Genomic DNA, 11,126 nt, shown 5'->3' with positions numbered 1-11,126 from the left:
TAGAGGACATCAAGAGATCCACCGTAGACTTTTTCTGGTCTAGCAGGCACTGGGTCCGGGCAGCAGCTCTGTACCGGCCTGTTGATGAAGGGGGGCACGGACTGATTGACATCCAGTCCAAAATTGCCTCTTTTCGACTCCGGACAGTTCAAAGACTGCTCTACAACTGTGGCCCAAGCTGGCTCGACACAGCTCGACTGCTGCTGAGGAGAGCTGGGCGGTTGGGCTACGACAAGCAGCGGTTCCTCCTGCAAACAGAGACTTTGGACCTTACTGGACTAACATCTTTCTACAGCTCTGTACTGCAGGCATGGCAGACTTTCAAGACCGCACGCGCCACAAATGAGGTTCCTGAAATTTGGTTGTTTGAGGAACCTTTGTTTTTTAACAACTTTCTACTGACTCTTTTAGTATACAGACCGTTTTAATTGTACATGCAAACACACACACACACACACACACACACACACACACACACACACACACACACATGCTTGCACACTTTTACTCAACTCTCAAACTCAATTTTTGTCATCATAGTTATTTTATTCATTTTTTTCTTTGTTCTTCTTTCTACATGTTTCTTGGTCACTGTATACAGGCCTATACCCAAAAGAAAGCTTCATCACAACAACAAGGACACAAGTAATAGATAACTGGGCTGGACTCACAACACTGATGCCCTCTTCAAGGGGGACAGAGCAGACTGTTCTTCCTGATGAGACTGAGATCCTTCAGTGTGTGCAACAGGCTCCAGCAGATCTCTTACCGGTCTGTATTAACCAGTGCTCTGTTCATTGCTGAGGCGTGGTGGCATCCAGGCTGGTGATGCCGGGGAAGGCCAGCTCCGTGGTCGGGCTGGAACTTTACAGTGTGGAGGCAGTGGCTGATGGACTGATTTATATTACTCTGCTACATATAGCTACTATACTCATAGCTTGATAGATCCTTTATACTATGCCAGGCCTCAAATGATATTATAGTATACTATACTACATTTCACACGTAATATATCATGTACTATATTATACTATATTATGTCAGCGATATACTGTTTTAATGTATTATATCTCTATTCAATTTCCAAAGGCAAATGATCATCAACTACTCATATTATAAGGTTATTATTGTAGGCTGTTAACATTCCTTTCAGAGCCGTCTAATGAATAATCACATCACACACGGTCAATTTGCTTTGCAATTTTGTGTTGAGGTCTTGTATTTAATTGGTCTTGTGTAGTTTCTATACTTGCTTCTATTCTATTTTTGGCTTTATATTTTTTTTTACTTCTTCTATTTATCCGAATTTCCTCATCTTGTGCTCATGTTAGCTCCATGTTTTAACAGATAAAACGAGAGGACGCTTTTCATGCGAGATTTGAGCGGAGTGCGAGATTTCTTTGGTATCCCTGGAGACGACGTCAGCGTGCAGTGTTTGCAGTGAGGAAGAGGCGGTATGTTCTTCCTCTGGTGATGTTTGTGTTCAGCAGAGAGCGTTTTAAACGATGGACCTGCCGGAGGCGATCAGAAGACGTTTAGACGACTTTTCTCGGAATGTGTTATTCGACCAGACTCAGCCCTTCACTAAAGAGAATGACACGTTTCTGCCACACGGTAAACTACGAGTGGAGCTACAACGTTATTGACGAAGTAGCATTGATGTTAACGTAGCTAACCCGCGACAGGAACCTCTAACATAGTTTAACAGTCGATGTTGCTTCTGTTGTTGCTTTGTTTTCAGACAAGCGGGTCCTGTCTAGTCTCCAGCTCCAGATGTCTCTGTACTTTAACATGTGGTTCTTCCCCTTGTGGTGGATCAGTGAGACTGTAATGCTGCACCTCAAGGTAATCACACAGAGACAGTGAGGAGGAAGTGAAGATGCTGCTGATGTTGCATTCATTAATAATAATCATTAATAAATATTCGTTAAGTGTAAACACGTGAACTGTAGGTTCTCCGTGATAATTGCAACAGATTTGTCCCTCAAATGTCGCATTGTTAGACGACATGACCATTGTGGCTCGTGCAAAGCTAAAAGTCCCCAAACAGATGCACGCGGGTCGCTACTTCGGTTTGAACAACAAAGACAAGCAATTTGTTCTTTTGAAATATGTCCGACATTTAAAGTAACCAAACGCAAAACTTACTAGCCAGAAGAAAAGTATTAGTTACAAAACATAGGTTATTTCTACTATTTCATAATTTAATAAAAGCCAATAAGAATGAATCACATTCATTGTAATTCAGTTTATTTAACTGCATTGATGACATGTCATTTCCACCAGTATCCTGCCCTGCCGGACTACTACAAGTTCATCCTGGTCACCGTTCTCCTCCTGATGACTCTGATAGAGGCCATCAGACTCTTCCTCGGTTATGCTGGGAACCTGCAAGAAAAGGTAATGCGTCACTCACAGAAACATAAAGATACGGTTGAAGTACAATGTGTCGACACACGAAAACATCGCAAGAGATTGTTATTCATGTTATACTTGTGTTTGTGTCAGGTCCCGGAGTTGGCTGGATTTTGGCTGCTGAGCATCCTGCTGCAGTTTCCACTGATCCTGTTTCAGCTCTTCAATGAAGCCATCCTCGTACAACCCCTGGAGAGAGGTGTTCACATAGTACTCGCCATATTTATACTCACACAGGTACGGGAACATTCCTTTAAAAAACTGACTTGATGTAATTCAACCATTTCCAATCTGCATGTAAGTAAATGTATGGTATGTTGTGCATGTTTTCTAGGTTTTATCATTTTGGTGATTGTCATAGATTTCATTTGACTGTTTTTATTTCATGTTTCAGGCCCTCTCTGGCTTTGTGGCGCTCCGGGACATGGTCAGACACACCGGGAGACAGTTTCATCTCCGACAGTTTGACTGAATTCTGAAGCTCTGATGTCCCACTCAGAGGCTGACGACAAAAAATTATGTGCATCTTTTTGTTTTACATGTAATACATTTTATATTTCCTCCGCACGAATGAGTATTAAAGAAAAAAGGTGTGAACGTATTTATTTGTATATTTTATTGACATTATATTCCATGAGATTGTATGTTTTTGTAGCATTGCAATAAATGAACTCTGAAACACACTGAATCCAAGAGGTCCAAAGGTTTGTCATCAATAAATCGTGTCCATACCATTATCAACACTAGATTAGCATTGCTGTAAATATTGTGCAAAAATAGAAATTGTATCAAAATCAAAGAGGGACTTGTGATTAAACATTAAACAGATTGCCATTTAAATTGTCATATTTTTTTTTAGACTATTTTAGAGGGTTTCACTACGACACAAGTTTGACCTGCGTCATGATATCTGTGTGAATGAAACAATAAACTAAGTCATTTGATCCCTGTATAGCTGTTGTTTAACATACCTGTTGAAGTTCTATCAAAACTCATAGTCTTCTTGATAAATCAGAGGACGTTCACGTCACTGGCCAGAGAATAGATAGAGTAATCTCAACCTGTAGTTCCCAGATTATACATATTGTGCCCTACAGTGGGGCAGACTGTGATGGCCTTGTGACCACTGCTCTAGTTATTTGGCTTTCTCTTCCAGAGTAATAGTGCCTGGTGTCCTTAACATGAAGCCTACCAAGAGTGTCCCTCTGTGGGTGCAGAGGTTCTGTCTTCACGAGGCCCGAGGACATCGACACTGGGGATAAAACACTCGGGTGCCTTTTGTCCTCCAAGGTCTCTTTGCATAGTCTGAGGAAATTGAAAAAGGTTACAAAGCACAGATGACATTTGAAAGACTGTAAACATTTGTTACAATGCATAATGCTTTTCTTATAATCATTGCACAAAGATCAGGGCCTATTTCCTAATGGTTGAACTGCAATAGCAACCTGAGCATTTAACAGAGAGAGATAATGACTGACTGACAGACAAAGAGAGAGTGCTCAAGAGGATTAAAAGTGAATTTACCTTTTTCCTCTCAGGTCTGAGCCCATCCGAGCCGGCACAAATACATTTCTCTCTAATTCACTTTCTCTCTGGGGGATGTCAGGAGGGAGATCTCTCAGGTTCTGCTCTCCAAGTGGTTTACATCTCAACAGTGACCCTGAATAGACGACAAGATCAGATAATAAAGAGAAAGAGGTGTAAATAGCTAACTGATAAAAAAAAAAAAAAAAACACCACCTTTCTCATGCAACTTGATCGCCACAAAAACAAATGTCATATCAATTGTTTCAGTTTCAATCAGTATAATATGTGTGCATATGAAACCTTCTGAGGAATCTTCTTCCTGTTTCCTGGTTGTGTATCCGTGTGAGGTGGAGGAATCTTCAGGCACAAAGAAACGTTCTGAGACCCGTAAGGAGTTTCTGTCTCTAAAAATATGAGCGTTGAACTTGTCAGTGCTGAAACTTGACAGCAAGCGCTTTGGAACAATGTCTGGAACCATCTTCATGTACATGGATGAGGGAGACCTGACAAAGAAGAGACATAACACTTCATTAATCTGAATGTACCTCAAGATGTGGTAATCTACTGTCTATTGACGAGGACACAAAGTCTCTGTGAGTCTTACCTGTGTGGCGCTGTAAGGGAAGGCGGCAGCCCTGGAAGAGAAACACGAGTTTCACTACAAAAGAGCAACAATTTTTATGCAGACTTGAATTGACTGAGAGATGACGATACTTTAAAAACCCAGTTCCATCTTGAGCTTCTGTGCATGTGGACTAACCTCTGTAGACTTTATAGGAGGCGAAGGGTTGTCGGGTGCAGCGGTGATGTTGCTGGTTGGAATGTATAAAATTGGGTGAAGGTGGAAGGAGAGCGCTCAGGTGCAGCAGCTGGGAGGAGCATCTCCACTGTCCTGTATACACCCCCAGGTCATCTGTGGAAGCAAGACAAGCATAATGTTCACTGCTACACGAGACATTTCCTAATGCATCCATGGTTCAAGATACGTCTGCCTTGCTATGCATTGGACAATGAAATGCTTAAATTATACTTCACGACACAATTGCCTTCATATTCAGAAGTGAAAAGGCAACATTATGAACCATAACCTACATAGAAAATAAGCTACCATATTGACAGTAGTAGTGAATTAGACACTGAGGGTGTGAGAAAGGCTGAGCCACCAAAATAAATGTTACCTGATGTGTTGAGATGTGGACATGCTGTTGCCCTGTATACAGCTGTCATTTTTCCGTCTTCCTAAAACACAGAATATAGCCCATGGAAAATCGCAAAAAGTCAAAGTCAAAACTGCAGATCAATCTGGATCATCCTTACCTTGACAGGCTCGCAGCCCTGCCACAGAGTCACCTGACTGACCTCCTCCGGGTGAGTGGTGGGAGGAGGGATCACAGCTTTTCTTAACAGCCCATTTGCCTTCACAAAGAAAGAAATATTGAAAAGGGACAAGTCAGGAAATCCTCTCCCCTCCCTGTCTGGCTGGCTCTGTCTCCTAAACTCATTCACTCTCACTGTTCATACCTGCCATTTCTTCCTGTGTCGTCCAACAGGCCTCTCTTGGACGATCTCTTTAACTGTGTCCTCACGGGGCAGCTTGGACTCCTGCAAAGACCGTTCACTGATTACTCTTCTTTCAAGTCAGTAACAGGAAACCAGACATCGGCGTGCACTAGTTATTAGGTCATTTAGTCTCTTACAATATCTTTTATGCTGCTTTGCAGGACCTTTGGCTGCGTTATATTCTTCACTCTCTCTGGTCGCAGCCTGTTCCTCTCTTTACGACTCAAGCGTTTCTTTTTCTTCTTCACTGGAGTTTGCTGTGGAGGAGAGATGGGGCTGATGAGGTAAACTGATACAAGAGAAGACACGACTCAAAACAGATTTTCACACAGTGATCCAAATGTGATGTTAACCTTCCGAGAACAACAAAGCAGTTGTGGTGTAAAAACACTATTCCATTGGAGAGTAGGTTTATGTCAGTGTACCTCTGGAGGAACAGTTTGTGGCTGGTACAGTAAATGAGCTGGGAGTCCATCAGAATCTGAACTATTTGAACCACTGGTGCTGTGTAGGCAAACAAGAAATATTCACATACAAGCTGACTGAGAGCACATTTTATACATATACCATATTGTATTGCCCAAGTCTGGTTTGCATGTGTGTATATAGTAATACATTACTGTATCACCTGGTTTCCAGGTCAGACACAGAGAAGTTGCAGTCATTGCCAAAATCTTTGCCCAGCCTCTCTCGGACCTTCTTTGTCAACAAAGCTGCCAGCTCTGTCAGACAGTAGGTGGTCTGAAATGAAAAGCACAGAGAACGCATTAACACACACACACACACACACACACACACACACACACACACACACACAGAAACAATTACCGTCTAAAAACCAGAATTACAAAATTCAATCTTTTAAAACCAGTGTCCGGGTATATTTTGGTGGAACCCTGCAATGAAAGGGTTTCTATATAACTTGTAGATGTGCTTCTTTATCGCTCACCTTTGTTGGATCTGGGTCACAGTAGTCCAGCAGGGTGTCACAGAAGTAAAAACCAAGGGACTTCAGATCTCGAGTAGTAAAATGTGTTCCTCTTCTGTCACCTAATATTCAAACACGTGAACTTAATACAAGATACATGTGAGCGCGCGCACACACACACACACACACACACACACACACACACACACACACGGAAAGTCTAAACTCACCCAGAGTGGAGCCCCCAAAGGTGGCCTCCATTGTGTAGCTGTTCTTGATGCCAAGTCTCCACATGGCGATTCGTCCTGTTCCCTCTTTGCTCTTCTGCACCCGAAACTTACAACTCTTAAAGGAGAACTAATGCCGAGTGATTTAGATGTTGGAGTTGAAATGTTGAATATGCACAAATGAATATGAAGAAAGAAGCAATATGAAGTGTTTCACATATTGTTAAGGGTGGTGCTGTGTGACACATTGGTGACTGCTGAATAAGCATGATGCCGTGATGTAAATAGAAGGTTTAGAAGGTTTGAACGAGTTTTTCAAAAACAGTGTCTTTACCTTATTGCTGGCATTCTTGCTCATCATTAGTGGAAAGATTCTTTCGTGAAGCTTCAGCGAAGCGTCACGTTGATTGTTACAACCGTACATGAAGACATTGTTTTTACGGTTGTGGCCATGAAAGTCACAGTAAAGAGCTACATCCGTCTCAGCCATCAGCCTGGGAACAAAATATATATCACAACAGGGCCAGAATAGATTGACAGCTCACAGGGTTAAAAGTTAAAGTTCTACAAAGCTCAACAGAAGTTTGTATACACTGTATGTATCAAAGACCCTGGTTTAATCAGCAGCTGACATCTGCACCACTGTCTCTATTGACAACTATGTAATGAAGGCAGAAATGCTGGAAAAAAGTTACATGGGAGTCAATTGAATTTGTACGAATCTGAAGGAAATCAGATAAAGTTCAGTGAAAGACCAATTAAGTAATTCAACAGCTGGACCGCTTTCTGCCTTAAAGTTAGGGAGTAAATGCAAACTAAATAACGCAATCAATTAGTTTTAATTTAGTCTGTTTGTTTATTTTATTCTAAAATACTACAGTCCTTAACAACACAACTGGCCACCGACAAAAAGGGGAAGAACTGATTATTTTGTATTCTATGTGTGCTTAAAATTAAAAACTAAACTAGCCTTTGTAACATCTGACCTGCATTTAATAGATATAAAGACACATTCATATTTACCTAAATTTATGGGGGAAGGGGGGATTAATGAAGACACTACATCGTTGAATTTCCCATCAAGGCCGAGATCCTCCTTGTGGCAAGTTTGTGGCAAGCGTCAGTCAGGCTTCAGGACAGCGGTCAGCGAGCGTCACTCGTTCGGCACAGCTCAGCAGGCAGGACCACAATTTGTGAGACCACCTGTTGTTGTTAAGACAGGTCAGCTGCCGTTTTACGATTTTAGTTGAGTCACCGTTCTCTTTATACATCCTTAGAGAAACCACGTTGTACTTTTTGGTTTCTCATTTAATTGATTTAATGATTTTGCTAGTTTTAAAACAAAAAGGAACAAGATACACACTTTTTACAGTCATTTACAACAATCGACTGTAATAATGAAAAGAAAATTTGAAATAAAAGTCTGAAAAAGTCACTTTATTTGTGTTTTTTTTAAGTTAAGTGGTTACGCCAAAATGTTAAAATATTTAATCCAAAAATACAAGTCTAAAAATATCTTCACTCTTCTTTAGATGTTGGTGTCAGTGGGTCCCACGAGCTGCCAGAAGAGAGCCACTAGATGTCAGAGGAGAGCCACTAGATGTCAGAGGAGAGCCACTAGCTGCCACAGAGTGCCAGGCTTAACTCCTCTGTCAGATGTCAGCTGTCAGTAGGTGCCAGGGTGGCACTGTGACAACTAGTGGCACCTGCGTCTAAAGAGAACGGGTGGCTCAGGTGACTCAACTGAAATCATAAAACCGATTTACGGCAGCTGACCTGTCGTAACAACAATGGGTGTTCTCACAAACTGTGCCGCTCGCAAACTGCTGTCCTGACACCTGACGGACACCTGACTGACGCTTGCCAAAGGATTGCCACTGTCAGTAATCCCACTAGCTGTCTCTTGAATTTCTACTAAATGCAGAATGTACATGGAATACAAGTTCTCTGATATGTAGTAAGTGTTATAATTAGTTTGTTTATGCATGTGTACTCTCATACCTTTCCACCATGTTTCGGATGTGCCACACACAGGGGAAGGAATCCCTGAGCAATGTCTTGTAGTTCCTGTTGAGATCCCTGCCTGCCAGAGAGCAGCGGTAATTACCCACTATGACACCATCTGGGTTCAGCATTGGCACCACCTGCAGGCCCATTAATCAAAATGAGACAGAAAAAAAACAGTGTTTGATCACAGTAGCATTACAAGATATCATGAATGGCAAGACAACCTCATCATTCTACTCATTCACCATCAACTTCGTAAATTACAATTCAGTCATAACAAATAACTGTAATGAAGTAATGATCATGATAATGAGACAGATGAGAGACTCTGAGCTCGAGGTCCCTCACCTTGAAGACAAAAGTGTCCCTCAGTAGCTGAGCGTCTTCTGAGTCCCCGAGCAGGAAGTCCAGGAACCCCTCCATCATCCAGGATCCATTGGTTTCTCCAGGGTGCACTCGGGCCGTCACCACCACAGCCTTTTTGGTCCTCCCCTCCACCCTGCCGCCCCCCCGGGACGTTATCGTCACCACATACACGGCGTTCCCAGCGAGGCTGTGGCACAGCACCCGCAGTGTACAGTATGACGCAACTGCTGAATTGGAAGAAATGCGCCTAAGGTAGCGCTGCAGGTGGGAATAGGTGTAGGGGTAGCAGTGGGCCAGGTAGCAGGTGTCTGAGTCATAAGGGAACTGGAGAGTCCACGTAAGTGAGTACAAGGTGATTGTGTCGCTGTTGTTGTCCTTTGTGTCCTAAAGAGAGACAGAAATAATGTTTTTTAAGCGAGGTCCTGCTTCGTCAATTATAGTTTACATTTTGTGAAGTCATGTTCTTGTGTGCTTTTTTTCTAGTGCAACATGACACACAACATAAGTTTCTACATGTTTTAATTTACTCACTCCAGATCTCATACTAATTTGACAACAAACATTTATTAAGTATAACAATCAGCTTGCAATTCTAACTTCTTAATGTTCTCATGACTCAATTTGTGTATTGTCTGAATGAAAGGTAGCTGCCAAAGTAAAATTGTGTTCCAGTTTACATGAAACAGGGGCAGTAATACCAGTAAAAAAGTTTATTTACTATGCTGCACTGTGGATTCAGAGCATTCGGCTGCATTTTGATGGAGTTTGTTTGGACAGCAACACTAATTTATATCATCTTTGAATGTTCCAGCATGTCAGATAGTTCACCCACCTGATTGCAGTTGCGGTAGTATCTGATATTGGAGCCGGTGCGTTGCCATCCAACACCTTTCTCATTGGCCCTCTCAGAGTAGAGGAGCGGTCTCATACCATGAGAATACAGGCTGCTGCTCTTCATCAAGTTGATGATAGTGAAGCGGTAGGTCACTCCAGCCTTCATGTTCCTGACCCTGAAATAAAACCACTGCGTGTGCTTTCTGGTGTACATGTCTGTGCGCAGGGTGAGCTCATAGTCATAGTCACTCCTGGGGAGAAATATGGGGGGGGGGGGGGTAACTTAACCTGAGAACTAACAGGAATAAAACGTACACAAATGGTTGAAAAGCTATAAGTACGTTAGGCTGCAGAGACTCACACTTGCACAGCCTTCTGAAGGTTCCCACTCTCAAAGCGTGACTCAAACTCAAGGGTGAAGTCTGTCTGGTTTTCAAAAGAAGTGGCGCTCTCAATGGGCCCTCTGCTTCCTCCGACACGGGAGCAGGTGAAATAGGGACGCTTAGTGGCTTAATGGAGTGAGAACAACATGAGAACATTGAATATCAACAGCCTAATGTGTTAAAGCTTTCAGTAAACATGGACCTTTTTAGAAAGCAGTGGTGGAGTGTATCATGTTTATCTAGAAAATGACTAAGATAACACTGCTTAGGGAAGACACTTAGTCTACCTAATGGCCCACCAAAATTCCTGATATTGCATATTAAACAGTAAGCAAGGCTTGTATATTGTTACACAGCACTTAAATTATAACATCAGTATGAAATAGAAATCTTGAAGCATTAAGGAGTGAGGATGAGTTCGTCCTCACTAGTATACACATTTTTCAGTAAGATGCCTCTAAATTGAAGCATGGATGTGAAGCATGAAGTAACTCAAAGTAATAGGTTCCTATCATTATCTCATGTTCAGAAGAATTTGTCAACAACACTGTGATGATATAGCGCACCAACCTGCACAACAACAGAACATGTCTTTGGTGTCATACGTTACCTTGGTCAATGCAGTATACCACTTTCCCCTTCTCCTCTCCTGCTGGCATGGGGGTCCTCTCATGTCCTGTGTGCTGGTAGAAAGGCTCTGGCTCTGGGGGGTCCCACTCTACAACACATACTCTCTTGGTGTCATTACGTGTCGACAGTATAACAGCAACACAGCATGCCAGATTTAACACAGTTTAATTCATTGATGTGTTACTTGTTTACTTAAGACATCTGATCCTAATGTTGACTCATTGCCTGCTCTTGGGCTGATTAACATCC

At 42.2% G+C, this 11,126-nt stretch overlaps 2 protein-coding genes across 2 annotated transcripts in view; one reads left to right on the top strand and one right to left on the bottom strand.

Annotated features, from left to right (window-relative positions):
• Positions 1-242: 242 nt before the first annotated feature.
• Positions 243-3,098, top strand: tmem17 (transmembrane protein 17). The gene is made up of 7 exons (XM_068723990.1): positions 243-347; positions 602-771; positions 1,348-1,614; positions 1,742-1,845; positions 2,287-2,400; positions 2,509-2,652; positions 2,810-3,098. The coding sequence occupies exons 3-7, from the start codon at positions 1,506-1,508 to the stop codon at positions 2,885-2,887; spliced, it is 549 nt and encodes a 182-aa protein (XP_068580091.1). The 5' UTR covers positions 243-347; positions 602-771; positions 1,348-1,505; the 3' UTR covers positions 2,888-3,098.
• The window catches only part of agbl2 (AGBL carboxypeptidase 2), a 10,118-nt gene continuing 1,513 nt past the window's right edge, over positions 2,522-11,126 (bottom strand). Inside the window, exons 4-23 of the mRNA XM_068723989.1 lie at positions 10,858-10,965; positions 10,226-10,373; positions 9,863-10,115; positions 9,013-9,414; positions 8,659-8,801; positions 6,992-7,151; positions 6,661-6,787; positions 6,452-6,552; positions 6,131-6,243; positions 5,928-6,006; positions 5,640-5,759; positions 5,464-5,544; positions 5,260-5,358; positions 5,121-5,181; positions 4,703-4,855; positions 4,547-4,577; positions 4,243-4,445; positions 3,940-4,075; positions 3,608-3,720; positions 2,522-2,604 (exon numbers count right to left, since the gene is read on the bottom strand). Coding sequence (XP_068580090.1) covers positions 2,579-2,604; positions 3,608-3,720; positions 3,940-4,075; positions 4,243-4,445; positions 4,547-4,577; positions 4,703-4,855; positions 5,121-5,181; positions 5,260-5,358; positions 5,464-5,544; positions 5,640-5,759; positions 5,928-6,006; positions 6,131-6,243; positions 6,452-6,552; positions 6,661-6,787; positions 6,992-7,151; positions 8,659-8,801; positions 9,013-9,414; positions 9,863-10,115; positions 10,226-10,373; positions 10,858-10,965 — 2,657 coding nt within the window. The 3' untranslated portion in view covers positions 2,522-2,578. The remainder of the gene's footprint in view (positions 2,605-3,607; positions 3,721-3,939; positions 4,076-4,242; positions 4,446-4,546; positions 4,578-4,702; positions 4,856-5,120; positions 5,182-5,259; positions 5,359-5,463; positions 5,545-5,639; positions 5,760-5,927; positions 6,007-6,130; positions 6,244-6,451; positions 6,553-6,660; positions 6,788-6,991; positions 7,152-8,658; positions 8,802-9,012; positions 9,415-9,862; positions 10,116-10,225; positions 10,374-10,857; positions 10,966-11,126) is intronic.

Source organism: Cebidichthys violaceus, unplaced genomic scaffold, assembly GCF_023349555.1.
Source record: "Cebidichthys violaceus isolate CVI_PGR_0920_01 unplaced genomic scaffold, fCebVio1.0.p SCAF_3, whole genome shotgun sequence".
NCBI lineage: Eukaryota > Metazoa > Chordata > Actinopteri > Perciformes > Stichaeidae > Cebidichthys > Cebidichthys violaceus.
Note: the sequence above shows the minus strand (reverse complement) of the source record. Positions and strands in the feature narration are given on the sequence as shown.